General features: G+C 45.3%; 1 protein-coding gene across 1 annotated transcript in view; it reads right to left on the bottom strand.

Moving 5' to 3' along the window:
• The window catches only part of LOC138622685 (zinc finger protein 703-like), a 282,664-nt gene extending 263,670 nt beyond the window's left edge, over positions 1 to 18,994 (bottom strand). The window contains exons 1-2 of the mRNA XM_069701649.1: positions 18,219 to 18,994; positions 15,251 to 17,543 (exon numbers count right to left, since the gene is read on the bottom strand). Coding sequence (XP_069557750.1) covers positions 16,038 to 17,543; positions 18,219 to 18,485 — 1,773 coding nt within the window. The 5' untranslated portion in view covers positions 18,486 to 18,994 and the 3' untranslated portion in view covers positions 15,251 to 16,037. The remainder of the gene's footprint in view (positions 1 to 15,250; positions 17,544 to 18,218) is intronic.
• Positions 18,995 to 20,921: the final 1,927 nt, after the last annotated feature.

Below are 20,921 nucleotides of genomic sequence, written 5' to 3'. Positions count from 1 at the left end.
GTTTTTTAATATATAATTTTGTCTTCTTTTCCCTTTTAAAAAAAATAATAAATAAAATTGAATTACAATAGCGATCTCAGCTTGTGTTGCACCACGCAGTCATTGTCATTCACTTGTCCATATATCTGTAAACATGTCCAAGTTGGTGAGTAAAACTTATCCAACACTTTCCTAGAATGAACAGCAGGGGGCGACAGAGACCATCTCAGATGCACTGGTTCATTTATATTGAGGAGACCAGAGAGAAGCCTGCATTACTCTGCTACCTCAGTCTGCCATGATTTCAACATTGTAGAGCTTTTCCTTGCCATCACGCTGCACGCGTGTCATCAGTTTGCGGTGGATAAAGTTTAGAGGAAAAGCAAGATAGCAAGTGTTATATATAGATATATATATATCTATATATAAATACAATTATTATTATTTTTTTACGAAAATTTAAAAAAGGGCACAAAAAAAACCAAGTCAATTTTCTGGATCTTCAATCACCAGCTAGCCACTAGAAGTGACATAGGTCTGAAGGTCTTGACACTTAAATGGCTGTGGCGCTTTATTTTTAGACGTCGGGCCTCTTGAGAAATTTACAAAGGACCAGAGCTAACCCCAAGGTGCTGCAGTGGCAGCTCTGTGTCGTGCATTTTAAACAGGGAGGGGGCGGTAGGGGGGGTGGTGGTGGGTGGTGGTGGAGGGCGAAGGGAACAACAGAGCAAGGGAAAAGAAGTTTGTCAGAGTTCATTAAGTATCAAGGGAACATCGCTGGAACTGGCAGCGTAAGCCGCGCCGGGGCCCTAGTGCCATTAATCACGACTGACAAGAAACCAGGGGCCGAGGGAGGAGGAGGAGGGAGAAGGAGGGTGGTGGTGGTGGTGGTGGAGGGGGGGGGGGGGCAGCTCTGCCAGAGACTCTGGTCGTGATTATAGGACTGGGGGTCCATGGCAGCTCAGGCCAGGGGGTGCTTGTAGGTAAAAAAAAAAAAAAATAAATAAAAAAAAAAACGCACCGCAGCCGGGGCTGAGAACTTCAGCTGCCTTCGCACAGATCACACTCACATAATCACAGAAAGGCTGCGAGGAGAGACATGTGACTGCAGGGCTTTGAAGAAAAAAACAGAAAGAAACATGACGGAGGGTAATTGCAGCGGGAGTGGAGTGTTTTGGTGTGAGAGGGAGAAGTGCAGTGCAGTGCGGAGGCCCGATCTTCTCTCCCTCTCTCCCCCTCTCCCTCCCTCATTTATACGAGCCCGAGCCTTCTGGCTTAATAGCACGGAGGAAGAGTAGTGGAAGCGCGGCGGTGCCATACATCTCTGTCGGGCCTGCCTTACCCCCCCCCCCTCCCTCCCCTCCTCCTTACTCCCTCCCCCCCGTCCCGAGAAGTCTTGCGGTAGCTCGCCACAGTGCTGCCACCCTGGAAGAAGAAATAAATGGCAGCGAGAGAGCGAGAGAGAAAAGAAAGAGGAGAGCTCGTGACTCGTGAAGATGGAGGCCTCTGTTAAGTGCTGTGCTTGAAAGCCCGTCCGGCCTCATTAGCTGTCAGTTGTAACAATACTGAGCTGGCAGCGAAGACTGCTCCCAGTCTCGGTGCCATAAATCACAGGCTGACAGGGCCCTGACAGGGCTGGGAACCAACACACATGCAAGACTTGCTTGCTTTCTGTGTCTCTGCTGTTTCCCCTCCTCCCCCCACCCCCACCCTCTTATTTTTTTTTTCTTCCTCTCCTCTCCTCTTCCTCCTTTTTCATTTTTTTTTTCCCCAACAAATCGTTATTTTCTTTTCCTATTATATCTTTCATTCGCTCTCCCTTTCTGCTCCTCTCTTTATCGGTACCGCTCCCTTTCTCTTTTCTCTTTTATCTCCCCCCCACCCCCTCTCTCTCTCTCTCTCTCTCTCTCTATCACACACACTTAACAGCACATTGCAGCATGTCAGCAGACAGCTCAGGACACATGTGCTAACACACTTGCCTTTTGCAGCACTTTTTTTTTTTTTTTTTTTGCCATCCCATATGTAAAGTGTGTTTGACAGGAGGGGTTTGGAAAAGTCTGCGAGTATTTGATGGATGAGATGTGTTACTGGGTCTGTGTGTGCATGTGTAGCTCATTGTCCTTATTCTTGGTTTCTGTAACATTTCCCAAGCAGCCACATAAGTACCGCTTTCTATATATAAGCGGAGTCGGTCTGATCGTACGGCTCTCTGAGTGGAAATATAGACGTTAAAATGTAAAAAAATAAATCTATTGTTGAATTATCAGCGGGCCAAACTTGTGAAAACCTGTTAAGAAATGTCTGTTCGGCTAAAACTGGACTGGTGGAGATTTGACTCAACGTGTAAATAATGTTTCCCCATCAGCTAAAATGACTAACTAGTGAGAACTGACCTTTGTTCTTTGTTCTCTTCAACATTTTGGGAAATCCCCTAATTGCCAAATCCAAGTCAAAAAGATAGATACCACTCTCGTTCTGCCAGATATGCAGAGTCAGCAAACGATTATCTTAGCTAAGCATGGACTGAAAGTTTGACCCTGACCAAGAAAAAAAGGGAAGTAAAACCACAAGCTGTAATTTGTAAGCTATTTTTGTGCGCAGACTACAAAATACGGTATTATGTGATGTAATGTATTCACTGTTTTATGCTAAGCTAGCTAACTAGCTGCTGGTTGGTAGCTTCATGTTAAAATTTCTATAATTTCTGTCTTTAGTTATTTGATATTGTAGTTCATAATAATTCATGTTGTTGAAACATACGGTTACGAAGGTTACATATTGTTCATGTAAAATCATTTTATCGTCTTATAGGGAAATGTAATTTATGATTTGTTACTAATATGGACCACCAGGTGGCAGTAATGTTTTGAGTTACAAGTATCACAAAGAAGTGTAATAAAAAACACAGGAAGTAGAAACTTGAAAACTTCGGTAGCAAGATAAAAACAACACGTTTCACAGCACAATGATTTAACAGCTACGTCATAGAAAAAAAAAAGACAAAAAAAAGGGAGGAGGTCGGGGTGGATGGGTCGGTCAACAAAACCCCGGTTCTCCCTTTTCATTTCTTGATGTTATCGTAACCACGACAGCAATCCTCAATGACCCGAGGGCTGCTTCAGGTGTATCCATCTGCAGTCCATCACTACAGGTGACACATTGACTGATAAACCGATATCATAAAACAATATCGAATAGCGCCTCTTTAATAGACTGATGCGAGGGCCGTATTGATTTTCCGAGCAGAAAGTTGCGAGGCAGCGAAAGGGAAATATTATTGGGGGTCGGTTTCCCTGCGACACCGAGCAAAGGCATTCGATTAACAAAGCGAAGCCAAAAAGACGTAAACTTTGAGAAAAATCTTGATTTAAAACAAACGAACAAAAACAAATAAAAACGAATATTTTCATTCCTTGCAAATAGTACCATCAAATAGTTTGACGCGTCGTTGCTTTAAGCAGTCGGTGTGACGGAGAAGAAAACCCCCGCGGTCAGGGGAGGACACGGTTTGCTGACGTCACGTTACGAAGGGGCTACGGACACGCAAAGTTGTCCGGGTCCGGTCTTTTAAAATGTAAACGCGCCGGATGCATTAGCGCGTGCAGGATGTTATGGTATGCGCGTATCGGCGAGGGCCCGAGCGTGAGCCGCCGCAGCTGCCTGCCGGTGTCACTTATGGCGACGTGTGATGATGTGTGTGACACGCCAGGAGGAGGAAGGAAGTTGAAGAAGGCAAGGGTCATCAATCATTGGCCTGTGACACGTGAACGCACACACACACACACACACACACACACACACACACACACACACACACACACACGCACGCACACACACACAGATACCCGTGCTGAGTTTCCAGCTGGAAACTCAACTGAAGGTTTATGTATACACACATGAAGTGAGTATGTACAGCGCATTATGTGCATGTGAAAAACCAGAGAATGAGCTCACAGCTGAGCTACATGCCTCTGATTTATTTCAACTCCCACGCTCCTCCTCCTCCTCCTCCTCCTCCTCCTCGACCTCCTCTTCCTCCTCCTCCATTCCGCAGCTGCATATTTGTACGAAAACCCAACAGGACCCAGCTGGATCTAACAGACTCGGGGTCAGCTCAGGTTGCACTTAATTGTTAGAAAGTTATTAGTAATTTAACATCAGTATTATTTAGGCTTTTTTTTTTTTTTGGGTAGGGGGGGGTTCAGTTTGTATTTCCGCTCGCTCAGCGCTGTCGGAAAGCTTGGTTCAAATTAGAGCAAAAAAAAAAAAAATAAATGTGTTGAAACCTGGGTTGGTTAATAATTACTAAACTCTGCCAGGTCATGAGTTCTGCAGAGACCGTCCTCTTCCAAAACAAACAACCGTCTTTTGCGCAAGCAGCTTGTAGTGCTCGTCCAAATAACAACAATCTGGTGTCCGAGCGAGGTGTTGCAACTTAGATGACATTTATACGATGCGAGTTTTCCTCGGACGGCTGGTTCGTTACAACAGTTTACTGGTTTACAGCAGACCGTTGCTCGTTTCACGTTTCCAACCACGAGTCGGTACAGTTTTTTTTTTTTTTTTTTTTTTAAAGCCGTATTTACTGTTGACATGACGATGAACATCGCATTAACTTTAAGGACGTTGTAACGTTAACAACATTCGAGTCATCATTTTAACCCCAACCAGGTCCGTAGACCTCACCGGTTTATCTTTGTTTTTCGACACGGAGCAGCTTTAGCATTTATTTGGAGCCGTGTTTCTGGCGGTTGTAGATTTAGTCTCTTTTAGCTCTGTTTTTGGTCTCCACCTCCAAAGCCAGATCGGTTTGTCTGCCGTTTTTATTATTTTGTTGTTGTTGCTAAAACCGGCTGCTTTGCGTGGCCACCTAGAGTGAACCGACACTGCTGTGGACCGGAAAAACCCAAAACAATGATGCTGCAAACCTCCCCAGAGCACTGAGGAGGTGACAGTACATGTTATTATAGAAATATGTATCGAAGCAGCTGTGAAGTAAAGTGACAAATTCAGCCCATCTGTTGCATCCTGTCGGTTCTCGTCGGAACCAGACGTGAATGTCATCACACCAATAAATCACGATTTAACTTTTAAAGGTTTTGGACACCCGTCCTCATCCTCCTCTCTCCTTGTCCTCCCGGCGTCATGTATAACCATTACTGTTGTGAAGTTTAGGATGTCCTGCTCTTCGTGGTGCTGCGGCATCCCAGAGGAGGTCCCGGCACAAAGTTGCGCAACGACATTAATCTTCCGCCCGTTGCAGAAATCTCCCTCTAACGTCTTCCTCATGGGGGTGTCCGCCTGCTTTTGCTTATACGGGGAAATTTATTAGAGGACGTGTGTGTGTGTGTGTGTGTGTGTGTGTGTGTGTGTGTGTGTGTGTGTGTGTGTGTGTGTGTGTGTGTGTGTGTGTGTGTGTGTGTGTGTGTGTGTGTGTGTGTACCCGTGCGGTCCTGCGTGGGCGGACGGGGTAATTGGTCCTGTGCATGTGCGTCGGGTCTGCTCTCGGGCAACCCGTGGCTGTACTGTATGTACGGCGCGGCGCCGGAGCTGTGGGGGTGTGGGAAAGCGATCGCAGTGGACTTCAGAGGGAAAACCGAGCAAGAATGAGGAAATTGCAGACAGATAGGCCTAATGGTTGTGCTGAAGGAAGAGGTTGCAGGGCCAACAGCTGCTAGCCATCCATCTGGACCAGCCTGGACCGGACCGCCAGGCGGTGACGTATTCACCTTCAGGGGACGAGTGCGCAGGGACTTTCCATCAGAGCCAGGTCACTAAGTATTTGCAATAAATTCATGGAGTTTATTTTAAAATCCCTCGAAGGCCTCATTTATTCATAAGCAATAAGATTAGATGTCATTTATGACTGTGTTGCAGGAGCAAATAGTAAGATGATCATTCTTTGCGTAGGATGTGTTATAGAGTGCCTTTTTCTTTTTTTCTTCTTTTTTTTCACAATTTATTATAATATAAACTCCACTACTTCTGCCCGGATCATAATTTGGCAGCAAGGAGTAACACCAGCTCGTGTCAGGAACTCGGGGAAATGATTTCACAGTAATGTTTTTTTTTTTTTTTAAATCTCCGGTTCTCATTGCTCTTCATTTCTCAGAGATTACCTGTCAGACGAGCTGTGGGGGATCCTGGGATGTGTTTTTTTTTCCTCCCCCCCAATGCTTTGTCAGTGAAGCTTCAGTTTCTAATAGCCGGTTGCACATTTCTTTGTCTGTGCTTCTTCTTGTCAGGTAATTGTTTCCAGAAATTAATTGCATTAATTCTGTAAAAACAGTTTCTGCTATAAAAAACAAAACAAAACAACAAATCAGTAATATGTCACAGACCAAAAAGTTGAATCCAAATATAAGAGTTTAGAACGGCAAATGTAAAACATTTTATGAATTGATCGGTGGTTTACGTCAATGGACATCAGCACATATGTCAAAATGTTTTGATTTATTAATATAAATCTGTGCAGATCTGAACCGAGTGGAAAACCTTCCGGTACGAGACAAGTGACAGCAGACAAGCCGCTTTGTGAAATGTGGGCTAACAGGTTTGGGCAAGTGAACTAACGTTTGTTAAAGTCCGACTGAATGCTTTTTGTTTGTCATTAAAGGAACAGGAAATTCTTCTGAAATTCAAACGTCACTCGGCCAGTTTGTTCACGTTAGCTGGAATGTGCGACCTGACATCCAGCAATATCCAACTCAAAACAAAACAAATGTTCCCCGACTTGCCCAAAACCTGTTGGCTAACCTCTTTCACGCGACTCTTCGTGCTAAGTTAAATAGCTAGTTCAATTTCCAATTAATTTCCAGTCTTTGTGCTAAGCTAAGCTAATCGTGTCCGAGCTCTTAGCTCATTATATCCCGTAGCCTACAGACACCAATAGTGTCGATCACCTCGTCTGACTCCTTACAAGAGTGAGACGCAAAGTCTTCCTTCAAATTTCAAACCAAACCCACTCTGAACAGAAGTTCCTTGAAACCGTGAACTAAACTTTTTTCACGTGTCTTTATGCTAAGTTAACCTAACTAGCTGCTGGTCTGCAGCTTCATATTTAACACTCAGATACACTATCGTACTGAAAGAAAACAAAGAACGGTTCCTCGAAGGCATTGCGCTCATCTGAAAAACACGTCGTGACGCCGTGCTCTAAATTTGATAACTGGACCGGTCGCTTTGCCCTGCAAAGAGGGTGTTGTTGGGGTAATGTTATCTACAACACGGGCCAGATAAAACATCGGATAAACACCGGTTACAGTTGAGCAATGAGAGAAAAATTGCTCATTCTGTTCCAATCTCATCTGCGCGGAGACATATTGGCAAGTGACAGATGAAAGCCTAAGTACCTCTGGACAGCTGTTTGATTCGTTCTGGATGTAACATCGATCCCGCTGTTGATGTTCAATCACGGAGCCATAAAATAAATGTACAAAAAAAAGAAAAGGGGTAGTGTGTGGGGGGGGGGGGGGGGGGGGCTCAGCTAACCTGCTCTGGTTTGTGTTGTTGATTTGTCGGAGCGGAGGGTGAAAGCTGATGAGGTGAACGTACTCACTGCTCTCCTCTGTTCTCTGATCCCTCCTCGGCTCCCTCTGGTCATGTGGACAAACATGCCCACCCCCCCCCCCCGCCCCCTCCACCCCCTCCACCCCCACTCCATCCTCCTGCTTTTGCGCCAGCGCACATATGCACACATGTGTGCGCACACAAACGCATGGCGTGCACACACAAACCCGCATGCACCCCGACACACACACCCTCTAACCCCACTATGGTCTCACACAGCAGGCCTGCCATAAATCAATGGGCAGGATCGTGTCTGCCAGTTAGACTAAACAAGAGCATTTGTGAGGATTTGCTCTCGCCCATTAATCATCTTGACAGCTTGAAAAACACATTTCCCCTTTAATGACTGTATTTGGATAATCAGCTCTGTTTCCCTTCCCGCCCTCTCCCCGGCTCGCCCTCCCCCTCCGATCCCCTCCCCATCCTCTCTCTTTTTTTTATTTTTTATTTTTTTTATTTAATTTTTTTGGCCTCCAGGCGCACTTCTTAGGCATGCGGGTACCTCGCCATGAGGAGGTGGAGTCGGAGGTGGGACTGTAGAGGTGAGGGGGGAGAGGGGGGTATCTCAATGTCTAAAAGGGTTCTCCGAAAAAAGTTAAAATAATCACAGAGGCCTGTGGAAAAAAAAAAAAAAGTTTTTTTTTTTCACTCTCATTCAACAAACCACAAGGCCTCTGCTAATATAAACTCGTGTATGTGTGCGCACACTCTGACACTGCCACAGTCCTGCTACATTAACCACAGAGAAGTCATGGATGGAGCAGAGCTAACATGAACCATGAACGTCTTCATGTGAAAAAGGTTTGTCAGTAATTACAAAAATATATAAAGCGCCCCGTGTGAAGGTGTGAGGAAAAAAAAACAAAAACACGTTGCAGTCAGTAGACCGACCCGTAGACCAAGTGAGTTCATTTTTAAGTAAAAATGTTTTTTTTTAAAAATACGGATTTAAAACTACAAAGCGCGTGCCTGATTAGTCCCGAGTGGAAAAAAACAAAACAAACTCAATACACTCCTGACATGGTTTCCATCCATCTGCAGGACAGTGCAGCTTATTGCTGTGAAGGAATCGGGCCACTGTGCCACCACTGGACCGTCGGTGTCCGGGGACTCCGGCGCTGTCAGCGCAGCACCTCGGGGAGAGACGGGAAGTAGAGCTGAAAGAGAGGTTTAAACAGCTTCTTCTTTAAGTAGCGTTTGAGCAAAAGGAAAGGACGACTTTGTTAGTATAGAAATAATATTTGCCCTGTTTTGAAATTGGATATCTTCCAGTCATTACTGTCAACCTTCAGTATTATACATGTAAACTGTGGCAAAACCTAAAGACATGTACCCAAACAAAATAATCATTGGTGCAAAGTATTGTTTAGCAGTTGTCAATGCTCTTGCCTGAGTCTAAATTACCATTGTTTAAACACCCAATATACAATTCTTCAAAGCTGTAACGCAGTGATGCCAAGTGGCAGCCCACCGTGATGTCACTTATTGGTTTGGGAAACCGCTGTTTCAAAGCCTTGAGTCTCAAATTTCTGCGGTCACCATCTTTTGTTTTTTTTGTAGTTTTTTTTAAAAAATTTTTTTTTTTTTACGTTAAGTCAGAAATGACCATATTTGAGTCATATCTGACTGAGTATCTGAGGACATTACGTTCATCCACCTTTAACGAAAAATCTGACAGCACCCCAGGCGGGTCAATCTAGACACGCCCCCAAAACACGCCTCTCGTTGAGGCCTGATATAGTTAGAATATATTTCATGAAACCATAACGAATAAAAATGTATTGGCTTTGTATTTCACGGGAGAAGTTGATGCATTTTGAATGGGAGTCTATTGGAAGCAGACATTTTTGGGTTTTTTGGCGCCAGCCCCTGGTGGTCTTGAGTGGTATTGCACTTTAAAGCACTTCCGCATCGGCTTCACTTTTCAGACTCGATGACTACATCCAAATTATAATAGTCTATAAGAGATATAAAGGCCAAGACAACAAAAATTCACGTTATATTGAGTGTATGTTATATACAGTTAGTGTGTGTGTGTTGTGTGTGTGTGTGTGTGTGTGTGTGTGTGTGTGTGTGTGTGTGTGTGTGTGTGTGTGTGTGTGTAGGTCAGGCTCCTGCAATGTGTTGACGTGTGGAATATTTGTGTGTCTCTGAACAGTTGTCTGAATACCACGCAGCTGAGTGACACACAGAGGCACAGTGTTTGGTCCCGGCAGCTGGAGTCACAGTCAGTTAACAAACATCTCGTGTGGTCAAGCGACCCGAAGAGAGAGAGAGAGAGAGAGAGAGAGAGAGAGAGAGAGAGAGCTCGGCTAAAGGACTGTAACGTTACATTACACACACACACACACACACACACACACACACACACACACACACACACACACACACACACAGTCTCATTTACAGTTATGGACAGTTCTTGAGTAATTCCAGTTCACCTCATCAGCATATTTCCCCTCATTTTCTGTGTTTACATTTCTTTCCTTAAAGTGGCTGCATTAATCCTGCTAGAAAAGCTAAGCAGCTAATATAAAGCGGGTATAAACTGTGTAATCTGGCCGGTAGTGCAGTGGATGAGATGAGAGTAATCACGGTAATGGCACCCTCCGAGTCTGGATGCCCACGCAGACATTAAACAGGCAAGCCGAACCCGCGGTGGCTGAACGGAGTACGTTTTGAACCGCGGGCCGTCCCAAAAGTGGAAGAAATAACCAAGATGTCAATCAGCGCACGGTTTTTCGCGATCATCGAGCGATGCCGCTCGTTTCTCGGGCCAAGGCACGTTCGCATTTTCGAAACGCTCGTGACATCCTCGCCGCGGTCTCCCAGCGCGGCCGGCAAATGGAATCCAGCTGGACGCGCAGCCCGAGCGCTATTAGCAGCGCACCGTGCTATAATTGAAACGTTCATTTCTCCGCCGGTGGTTAGGGAGGGTACGTCTATTAACGGTGCTCTCTCACACCACTGGAACTTTGGAGAGACGACAGCAGCTCTGGGCAGCTTTCCATGTCGGGGCCAAGTGAGGTTTGCCAAGGTCAGGGCGGGATGAAAATTAAATCAAAAGCACTATTTGTCTATCTGAAACCAGACAGCCGAGCTGGCAGCCCCTCTTTGTTACTAATCAATAAATGAATCAACCAAAAAAAATAAAAGATTATACAGACTTTTAGGGTTTAAGCAAATTTTTTTTTTTTTTTTTTTTTTTTTTTTTTTTACTTAACTTCTTTTGCAACCAGTAACTCAAAATAGTAGTATTTTGAAAGATTTATGTATTTATGCAACTATTAAATTTGTTTAACTTAATATGTCTGCAGGATTTTTTTTTTTTTTTTTAGGGAAAGTAAAACTTGGTGTGAATATAATTTACGAAGCTTAAGTTTTTTTCATGGCCTCCTCTTTTCCATTGGCCTCGTCCACGTCATGTGCACCGAAGCCGTGTTGTTGGTTTGACACACTCGCAGTTTGGTTAAATTTAGGCACCAGAACTGCTCGGTTATGTTTGGAAAAGGGTCGTAGTAGGTTTCATATAAAAGTCAAATGTGTTATGTTTACCTTACCTGAAATAAATCCACTTTGATTTCTGCTTTGGGACTGAAGCAGCGCTGTCCTGCTTTCAAACGTAGCCGTCTCACATTTATTGCGGCATTTTTGTGAAACTAACACGTTTAGGGTGTGGAACAACGTAGCCATTACATATTTTAATGTGAGATTGTGTTGTCTACACGTATGTTTATCTATATAGGCACCAATCAACCTGTGACGTCACCCACTGGATGATGATGGCCGTTCTGAAGTCTTGAGTTTGGTATTTTGGCCGTCGCCATCTTGGTATTTTGAAACGAGAGGTGACCATATTTGGACGAGCTGGGAAGGACACTATGCCCCGCCCATCAATAGTGGAAACCTCGCTGCCCCACAGGCCTGTCAATCAAACGGACACGTCCCCAAATATATCACTTCTTTTGGCCGAAAAATTAATGAATGGGATTATTTTCAGATGAGACGCCAGACAAACTAATCAGAAGGAGGGACTTTATTATGACTATTATGACTTGTGGAAAAAATGAATTGACTTTGTATTTAATGCCAGAGCCTTTTTGGAGTCAACCCCTAGTGTCCCTCGGTGGTATTGCAGTTTCCGCACTGGCCTAATTTTTCCGGTCTGGAAGCTACGTCCACTTTTATATACGCCCTATAATACGCAGGCTACATCTGTAGACTGGATCACTAAAATCTCCCCCCCTACTGATTCTGGTATCGTCCACAATCGTTTCATTGTTTAATGTTAAAAACGTGTAATTTCCTGCAAACCTGCGAACTGCACTCAACCTGCAACCTGGAAGTCTTTCATGTGGCTATAATTTTTTTTTTTTTTTTACCGTGAGCATTTCAGCGTGCCTGGCTGCATGCGTGAACGAGACGGGGGGAGTTGAAACAGGCATGTAAAAGAGTCAGTCACAGGGTTTATATGGAGAAATAAAGCAGAGATTGTGTGACAGGCCCTGATGAGGGATGTGTTCACGCCATCTGGGTTGCTTTAACACTGCGGTCACTGTTGGATGCCGAAGGCTCTGTATTGTGTCCTGATGTTAAACACAGAGGTGGTAGTCATGGAGTTGAGGTTAATGTTTTGTTCTGAAGACACAGAGAGAGAGAGAGAGAGAGAGAGAGAGAGAGAGAGACGGAGTACCCTTCCCCTCTCTCTCCCTCTGTCCTAGCTGTCAGCAGCGATGGTGAGCCGGGGTAGAGCTGGCGTCTAATTGAAGAGCAGCTCCACACCCTGTCGTCATTAATCACCAGGCCTGTCAGCCGCTGCTCAGGACCTCACAGTGGCACTCTGCACCGTCTCTGCACTGACGCACAGAGGGGGAAAATATTAGTCCCCTCCATCACCATCACCACCTCCTCCGATACTTCTGCTACTCTGATTCCTCCTGTCATTCCTGTACCGTTACTGTGGCGACCGCCGATACTGTAACTCGTACACCACTGCAGCTCCTCTTATTTCTAGAAACGCCGCTACGATAAATGAATAGACCCGATGTGTTGTTTTTTTTTAGTTAAAACGAACTAGCTGCAAGACGTGAGTGTTTTTTAGAGATTCTGTTTCCAAAAGATAGAAACTGCCCAAACTGCAATTGAGCTGCGTTCAAAAGCCTTTTCACAAAATAAGCAACTGTAACATTATGTCAGCGTTTTTATTTGGTTTAAGGTTGACATTGTTGGTCACTTTGTATTTTATGTTACATGAACAAAGTCTTATATTTAGTTATAGTTGCTATGTCAAACTATACCTCTGAATTATTTGGCAGCAAACTTTTTTCAGCAAACCCTTAATAGTAACAAAAAAACAACAACACAAAAATGAAAACTCTTTGAAGTGGAATACAGGTGAGGTATCACACAAACCAAAGTAACTTCTCAAATTATTTTATTTTTGAAAGAAAAAAGGCTCATATTTTAATATATATAAAAAAAAATATATATCAAAACCAGAGTCAAACAATAGCTCAGAAATGTTAAGAAATGCTAATATTAACTCCCTCTACTTAAACAAATTACCGACAGATTGGGGGTAAAAAAAAAAAAAAAAAAACAATCCCTGAGGTTTGGTGCTTATTTATATATACATATATATACATACATATATATATATATATATATATATATATATATATATATATATATATATATATACCACCTCTCTCTCTATATATATACGCATATATAAATATATATACGTACTATATATATAGCTATAAAAAGGAACGTACTGTTTCCTTTTTTTTTTTAATGTTAAGAACTTGCTGTAATATAACGTTGCCATATTCAGGTGAAATTAACATTTGTGTCACTGCAGACCTGCACAATTCAGCCTCACGTGTGTCAACCTCTGTGGACAAAAGATCAGGACTGAATTCACACACACACACACGCACACAGGCGACATAAATGGAGTGTGTGGGTGTTGACTCAGCTGCGAGAGCGTGAGGGGTTTCGGGGGGGGGGATAGATGGAGGAGATTGATGAGCGGCGGGATAGGGAGAACAGTGAGGCATTTGATGAACGAGTGTAAACTGGCAACAGTGGAATTAATTCCACCTCCACGACAAGATTGAAAGTTCTCCCCTCTGCACGACCTCCAGTCTGAATCATCTTTGCACATTCAGGCCAATGTAACCAGCTCTCTATCTACAGTTTGTAAAACTGCATCCCAGGAGCCACATTCATACGAATCAAAAAAAATAAAATAAAGGCGACATAAGACTGTGGACGTGTATTTACACTGACCGTGTCAGAGGTTCCTTCCCTCCGTAAACCAATTTGCACCTGTACTTCTCCGACGCAACTTTAGGGGGCAACATAATCCAGTTTATCTCTGATGGCACAACTCTGGAGATGACACAGAAATATGTTGCACTAAATACATTTGTCCGATATCGCGCTACAACCAGAGTATCCTTGACCTATTTTGTCGAGACTACTTTATAAACTCCATAAAAAGAAAAAAGAAAAGAAAAGCAGCATTCAAGAAAGTAAGTCCAGACAAGTGCTTGGCTCCAGTTTTCTAAAGAAGAAAAATAAGTGCAGCGATCCCAAAGAGCTACCCAGAGCAGTGATCAGGACGCCGTGACCTTGCTGGTGTGGCAGGGGCTGTATGTGGTTTGGGAGGGTCATCCATTTTGTTAATGGTCCTGTCAAGTGACACCTGTGCTCGCCTCTCCCCCTGTCTGGAGTGCTAATGAACCACGAGAGTAGAGGAGTCTGGGAGTCGGGGTCAATAGCCACCTCGGAGACTCGACGCTCGGCGTTCCGCGCCACCTACGCCCTGTCAGCCAAGGAGAGTGGAGACACGGACACGTTATCGGGGGGCCGAATCGGTCTAATGGCGACGTGGCGGCTTTAAGATAGACCAACTCCTTCCCGTCGAATTAGTGTCTTAACAGTTCTGAGTCAGGAACGCTGACTTCAGTAAACCAGCAGCGAGAAAATGGCTCTTCGCATCAGGACGGAGGCCTCCGGTGTTTGAGCTTCCTGTACGAGAGCCCGCTCTCCTCAGGGGAGGTGTCACTGCTTTGATGAATATTTCTCTATTAACCGCCTCCCATTGTCAGCTCTGGCCTTTGTGTTGCGGGCCAATCTGTCAGACCGTGAGGAGATCCTGGGTCGACACCTCCCTCAGGTCATTATTGAAGTCCCAGTGACCCGGCAGCCACTCCACGCAGCCCATCCACTCTGCTGAGGAGGCTGTTTTTCTTTTTCAGGCCTCGCAAACAAGAATCAGCAATTAAAAGCTGCACTGGCAACAACAAAAGCCGTGTGAGTGATGGAAGGAGGAGGAGGGATGGAAGTCCTCGGAGACTAGCTAACAGGGCTAATGTGACCCGGTCCTGGCCTCCTTGGGACAGCCCTGTCAACTGATATGAGCCATGAAATATTACACATAGCCACATATAGCACGGCTGTAAGAGGCATAATGATAGATAGCCTGAGATAAGTGCAGTCTGGCAGGATTTACTACATCCTCTGATGCTTGTGACAAAAGAGCTACTTTGGTGGTGCTATATATAGCGTTCAATGAGGAAAAAACAAGGCAAAATGCAATCATGTATCATTTATTTAACAAAATAAGACCTCTTCCTGTTGGTCGGATAGCACAGCCATCATTGTTTTCATTTATGCCCTATCTTTTTACTTTTTTTTTCTTTTCTTTTTTTTTTTTTTTTTATCTCTGCACCATTTGCGAGCGGTGACCCCCAACTTGCTGAACCCTTGTAAGCTTGAAAAAATATTACATCTTTGCATATTTACAAATAAAAATAATGGCATTGTTCAAGATAATTCTCAAGGACATGCAATTCTCCAGAGTCTGAATAGAGGATGAAGAAAAAAAAACAAAAAAAAAACAACAGCAGACAGGAAAGGAGATAAAAAGAGGTCCCCAGAATAAAGCCTCACAGTCCATCTTCATCGTGGTGCAACATTTTTTATTTTGAGAGTGTATGATAGGCATAATGGTACTATACTTAAACCATTCTTTTTCAGTTAGAATATTTTAGAACAATTTATTTGGACAGCAAAAAAAAAAAAAAAATTCCCCCCAGAGTTGAATACCAAGCGCTTGAGTGAAAAATAAATACAGACTTTCAGTTCTGGGAGACAGATATAGAGAAAAACAAAACCAAAATCAAAACTGTTGTAATAATCCCACAATTTCATCAATTCAAACTCTGCTTCCCGCCGTCTTTTAATCACTAAAGTCTGTTGGTTCTCCGCTGCAGACAATCCATCACAGCCTTTTTGCCTTTGGAGCACCAGTCACAATCCTGAGGCTAACAGGTGGTATTCCTGGCAGGCAGGCCCAGCAGGCATGATGCCCTGTACTGGAGATGACCCCGATCTCAAGAATCCATCTTCGGTGGCTGCTCTGGAGAGTCCAAGCTGGTGCCTGCGGTCTGTGGGCATCAACGCTATTTTGGATATCACTGGTATCCGAGGGCCGAAGCCGAGCCCAGTCTCTGACTGTAGAGGGCGTAGGGGGAGTAGTACGCCGAGGAGGGGAGGGATGGCATGGGAAGTCCCGGGGCTCCGGTCAGGTGGGATTTGCTGTAAGGGTGGTAGCGGGCCAGGCTCAAGCCAGGAGAGCCTCGGAGGGAGAAGGAGCTGGGCAGGGTACCCGGGCTGCTGTGCGGGGGCAAGTGGAGATGACAGGAAGCCGTCGACGAAACCGATGACGGGTAGCCTGACAACAGCTTACTGTCCACCATCCCAGACAGGGCTGTGTGGGTACGCAAGTGGGCCAGTAGCTCCTCGGACGTGGAAAAACGCTTGTCGCAGGGACCTCCGACGGACACCCAGTTACAGGCGTGGGGCATCGGTTCGTTGGGGAGCATAAAACCATACGTGTAGAGGGGGTGGGACAGGGTGGGAGTGGTGTTGGAGGACAAGGAGCCGGAGTGGAGGGAGTGGAGGTGGTGTGAGGGGTAAACCAAGGGGAAGCCAGACTTGAGGCTGGAGGGGTCGTGGACGCAGGTGGAGCAGTTGCTGCTTCCCAGGTGGGGGGCATTGGGGTAACTCAGACAGTAAGGGTCCCGACATAAACTCTGCATCAGAGATGGAGGTGAGGCCCCAGTGAGCGGGCTGGAGCTGGGGTGCTTCCCCGGAAGTCCTAGGCCCAAACCAGACTTGGTCGGATCCATGCCGGGAACAAACTGGGAGGGGTAGCCGGCGTAGGCCCCCACGATGGAGCCATGGTAGCCCATGCTAGCAGGAGGCAAGGGGAAGACGGAATGTCCAGGTTTAAAGGGGGAGACTGGGGCGATGTGCCCTGAGCTCAAGCTGGACTGCGAGGAGGCCTGCAGGTCAGACTTGCTCTCCGGCCGTGGGCTGCTGGCAGAGCTGGCGTTGCTGGAGTTGGCGCTGGCCCGTACGTGGCTGGAGTTGGCTAACTGAGCCCCGTCCATCCCTGACTTAGCTGCATCTGAATCTTTTTTGCCAGCGCTGTTGCTGTTACTGTCCGAGCTGGCCTGCTCCGAGCTCCCGGGTTTATTGTCCATGTGCGAGGCCTGGGAGTGTGGCGGGGGCTGTGTGGCAGGGGAATGGCTTTGTCTGTGGGGCTGGCTCTGAGTGTGCAGGGGAGGAGAGCTGGAGCTGGGTGACCGGGAGTGGGGAGGAAAGGATGGACATGAAGCACTGCCCCCACTGGAGCTTCCATTTGGCACCCTGAACGCTGCTTTATCCGAAGGTCCCTTTGTCACTAGAGCGTCCTTACGACATTCGCCTGATGACTTGGAGTAAGGCTTGAAGCTGGATTTGTCCTCCTGGGACTGGTGCTGCTCTCCAGCCTTGGATGACCGACTAGAGGACTCCTTGTCCCCCAGACTGCCAGAGGAGAGGGAGGCCAGCTTGGAGGAGGAGGGGGGGTCTGGTTTACCAATTTGAGAGCAGGTCTGAGCCAGCAGAGCCAAAGGACTTTTCTTAGCATCCAGCTGAGGAGAAAGTAAGGGGCAAAATGGTGAACAATCTGTTGTTGTTGTTGTGTTTTTAAAAAAAAAAATTTTAATTTTAATTTTTTTTTTTTTAAATGTTAATTCAATAGTAGCATTATAAGACGCACTGTATTAGCACCACTAGAAATATAAACGAAACAAATAAAACTACAGATTATAATATGCAAAAACAAATATTTTTTTTCTGAAACATAAACATAAAATGCGTTAAATACAAAGTAGGACACCCAGCAAAGCAATATCAGCCCCGAGTTATATGTCGCTATGAATAAATCACATTAGAGGATGGAAAGTTGAAACCTAGTTTAAAGAAAGAAGAAAAAAAAATCAAGAGTCCCAATATACAATTTTAAAGAGACATTTTAGTATGTTATATCTGTAAAAATAAAAATGGTGGTATGACTTGTAAAACTATATTATTCGCTGTAATTTTACGTTTCTTAACTGGTGTTTTGCAAACTTGCCAAAAAAAAAAAAAAAAAATCGCTGTGCGTAAAATGGCGCATACAGTATTTTTTTTTGTCAGAATAACATTTATCGCTCCTTGCCGTCACGTATTTAAAATGATCTGATGAACACGAGGGGAGAAAACAACATCCGACATACCAACACATCTTGGAGAATGGTTGATTTGTTTTTATTTCGAGTACTTACTTCAATGCTGACAGGCGCGGATGTGAGGGGCTGGAGATACTCCGGGTGCAGCAAGTGGCCGCTGTGCGCAGTCAACATCTTTACGATCCTGATGGGTAGCCTTTTAGCCTGGCGTGAGGGATCCGAAGGGGAAGGACGAGACGTGGGTGTGGAGACGGACTGTCTCTCCGTTCCTGTCCGGTGTGGATCGCCGCTGGCGTCGGCGGCGCTGCGCTCCGGGGACTGTCTGCGTAAAAGCGGTTTAGGTCCACCGGGGAGATCTCTCATCTGGATCGGGACGCGAAGAGGAACGAGGGCATGTAACGGGTGGACGCAGGGCTGAATGTCAGTTACCAGCACATTTCATGATGATAAATTCAACAGAAGAGAGTGCGGTAATCCAAAAGGGCAGTGCGCAGTGCGCGTCCTCCGACACGGACCCAAGTTGTCTTTATTGAGGAATAAATCGCCAAAATGTCATCCTTTTATGGGCTCTTCGAGATTACCCGCTAATTATTCCTAAATATTCCTTTATCCAGTGTTGGAAAAAAAAAAAGAGGAAAAAAACAAAACCACCATAAGAAGTCACTGCTCGTCAGAATACGGTGCAAGTTGTAGGAATATCCCCGCAGAGGAAAGCGTGTGTAACAGTCCTCCCGTGTACGCGTCTCTCTCCCACTGCAGCAGCCTCACAGTACCTCACTTCTTCCACATACTAAAGATGTGAGGGGAGGGATTTCAAAGCAGGGAGCCGCCGTCCAATCAGAAGTGCCTGCATTCATGAGCAGGGGCGGGACAACAAAAAGAAAAAAAAAGGAGGCGTGGTTTGTCTCACCCTCGTAACCAGGCTGTAATGTAGGTGGAAATCTGTGTCATTGACCTCCATAAGCCACATGCAAACTAGTCATAAAGTAGCAATAAAATACAGCACCACAGATCTGACAGCAGTTTACGGGGTGAAGCAGGGAGACGGTTCATACACACAAATGCACCTGATTAAGTGTCAGCCATGGAGAATGAACTGATTATACAGTTCTCGGTGGAGTGCACCAACTCGGTTCTTGAAAATAGTTGCCTTTACTCAGAATAATAACCGACTGTCCGTGGACATTTCTGGTATGTTAATGGATTCATTTCATCATAGCAACTAAAATACCATTGCTGCTGGGGTTAATTCAATTTCCCCAGCTTAAAGCAAATTCACATGATCCAACTTTGATGTATTTTACTACAACAGTGCATCACAACTAAAGTTTTTGCATTTAAATTCAGACTTGTCCACAAACGCTTCAATTTTAAGAGTTGTTTTACAAGTATTACAGATGCATCTACTTTTAAAAGTATTTTCCAGCTTGTAAAAGAGAGAAAAAACCCCAAAAACACAATGGAGTCCCTTCTTGGTTGCTACATTACCGAGGCCAGTAATTTAATTTAATTTTCCATAAAGAACAACAAGCTGTTCTTTATGGGGATTTCCATGCTGGTTAAAAAAACGCCTCTCCAAGTAATCAGATGTCTTGGCTTTAACTACCCGATCCATAATCCAAGGTATTACAACACTGTCAGTATGCTTTAAAGCACTTTCACGGATCACTGAACGTTGGTGAAAAAAGAAAGATGTGAACGAGCCTTTCTTTCGGAGCTTTAATAGGTAAAATTGTTTGACATTTCACAGCGCATGGCTGGCCTTATCAAGCTGTAGCGCCATCATCCCGCTCCTTGATTATAATGGCTGCTGCCATTTATCTGCTGCCGAGTGGAAAGTCAGCGTGAGGAGGATGAAGTCACTTCAAGCGTCATTCAACAGCATCCCTGTTTGACCTGTCATCATTAGGCTTAGTCGTCACTCATCGCCCCCTCGCTGCCACTCACGCCTCAATGACCTGCAGTACATCTCCGAATATGTGAACGCAAGCGTGCACGCCGCGGGGCTAAGTGAGGCGCAACCCTTCCCTTTTTTTTTTTTTTTTTTTTAATTTTCTTTTTATGGAATCCGTGTGTTTGTTTAAAAAACTGTCTGTAGTCACCTCGCGGCACAGACACATAAACAGGTGACGTCATAACAACCGCTGTCTCGCTGAGATTTGAAGGTAACGCCGAGAGCTTAAAGGGGGATTTCAGACGTTTCTTTTTTAAAACGCCGACTGACGGTTAAGTTTGCGAGTCTTCCCATCGTGCCTCGTGTTTACCCACGCAGCCCTCCACTTGTTAAAAGGGTGAGTGGGTAAGTCGCTGCAGTGTAGGTGGGGTTGCATAAGCAAGAAGGTAGTGGTGGTGGTGGGGGCGTTTAAAAGGAGGCCAAAGAGGAGGGCACTGGGAAAAAGCCAGACAAAGGCAGCGAGAGAATGAAACAAGGGAGGGCTCAAACAACAGGGAGCAGCTCCTTTCATGTGTCCCCTTGATGTAGGCTGGTAACAGCTGTTTTGGCGTGTCGATGACTGATGGCTGTTTCCTGTTGTGGATATTTTTAAAGGGGGACAGCTTTTGAGTTAAGGAGGTTTTCCCAGCATGCCCAGGTCCCCGCCGGCCCTCTGGGGGCATTTCCATTGCCTTTTCCGTGGTCGTATCAAAGCAGTGGGCTCGGCTGGAACAGCGGCCAAACAAAACCCCCGGGATGAGTCTGATAGGAGCTGTGAGAGGAGGAGCAGACCCCACATGCCCCCTTGTGATCCTGTGATTTATAGAGCCGCTGAGGCCTGTAATGGACGCCACAGCTCCGCGCTG

This window comes from Brachyistius frenatus, unplaced genomic scaffold (assembly GCF_029030835.1).
Source record: "Brachyistius frenatus isolate BFR_SWC_R1_liver_20210118 unplaced genomic scaffold, ASM2903083v1 Contig_37, whole genome shotgun sequence".
Classification (NCBI taxonomy): Eukaryota; Metazoa; Chordata; class Actinopteri; family Embiotocidae; genus Brachyistius; species Brachyistius frenatus.
Note: the sequence above shows the minus strand (reverse complement) of the source record. Positions and strands in the feature narration are given on the sequence as shown.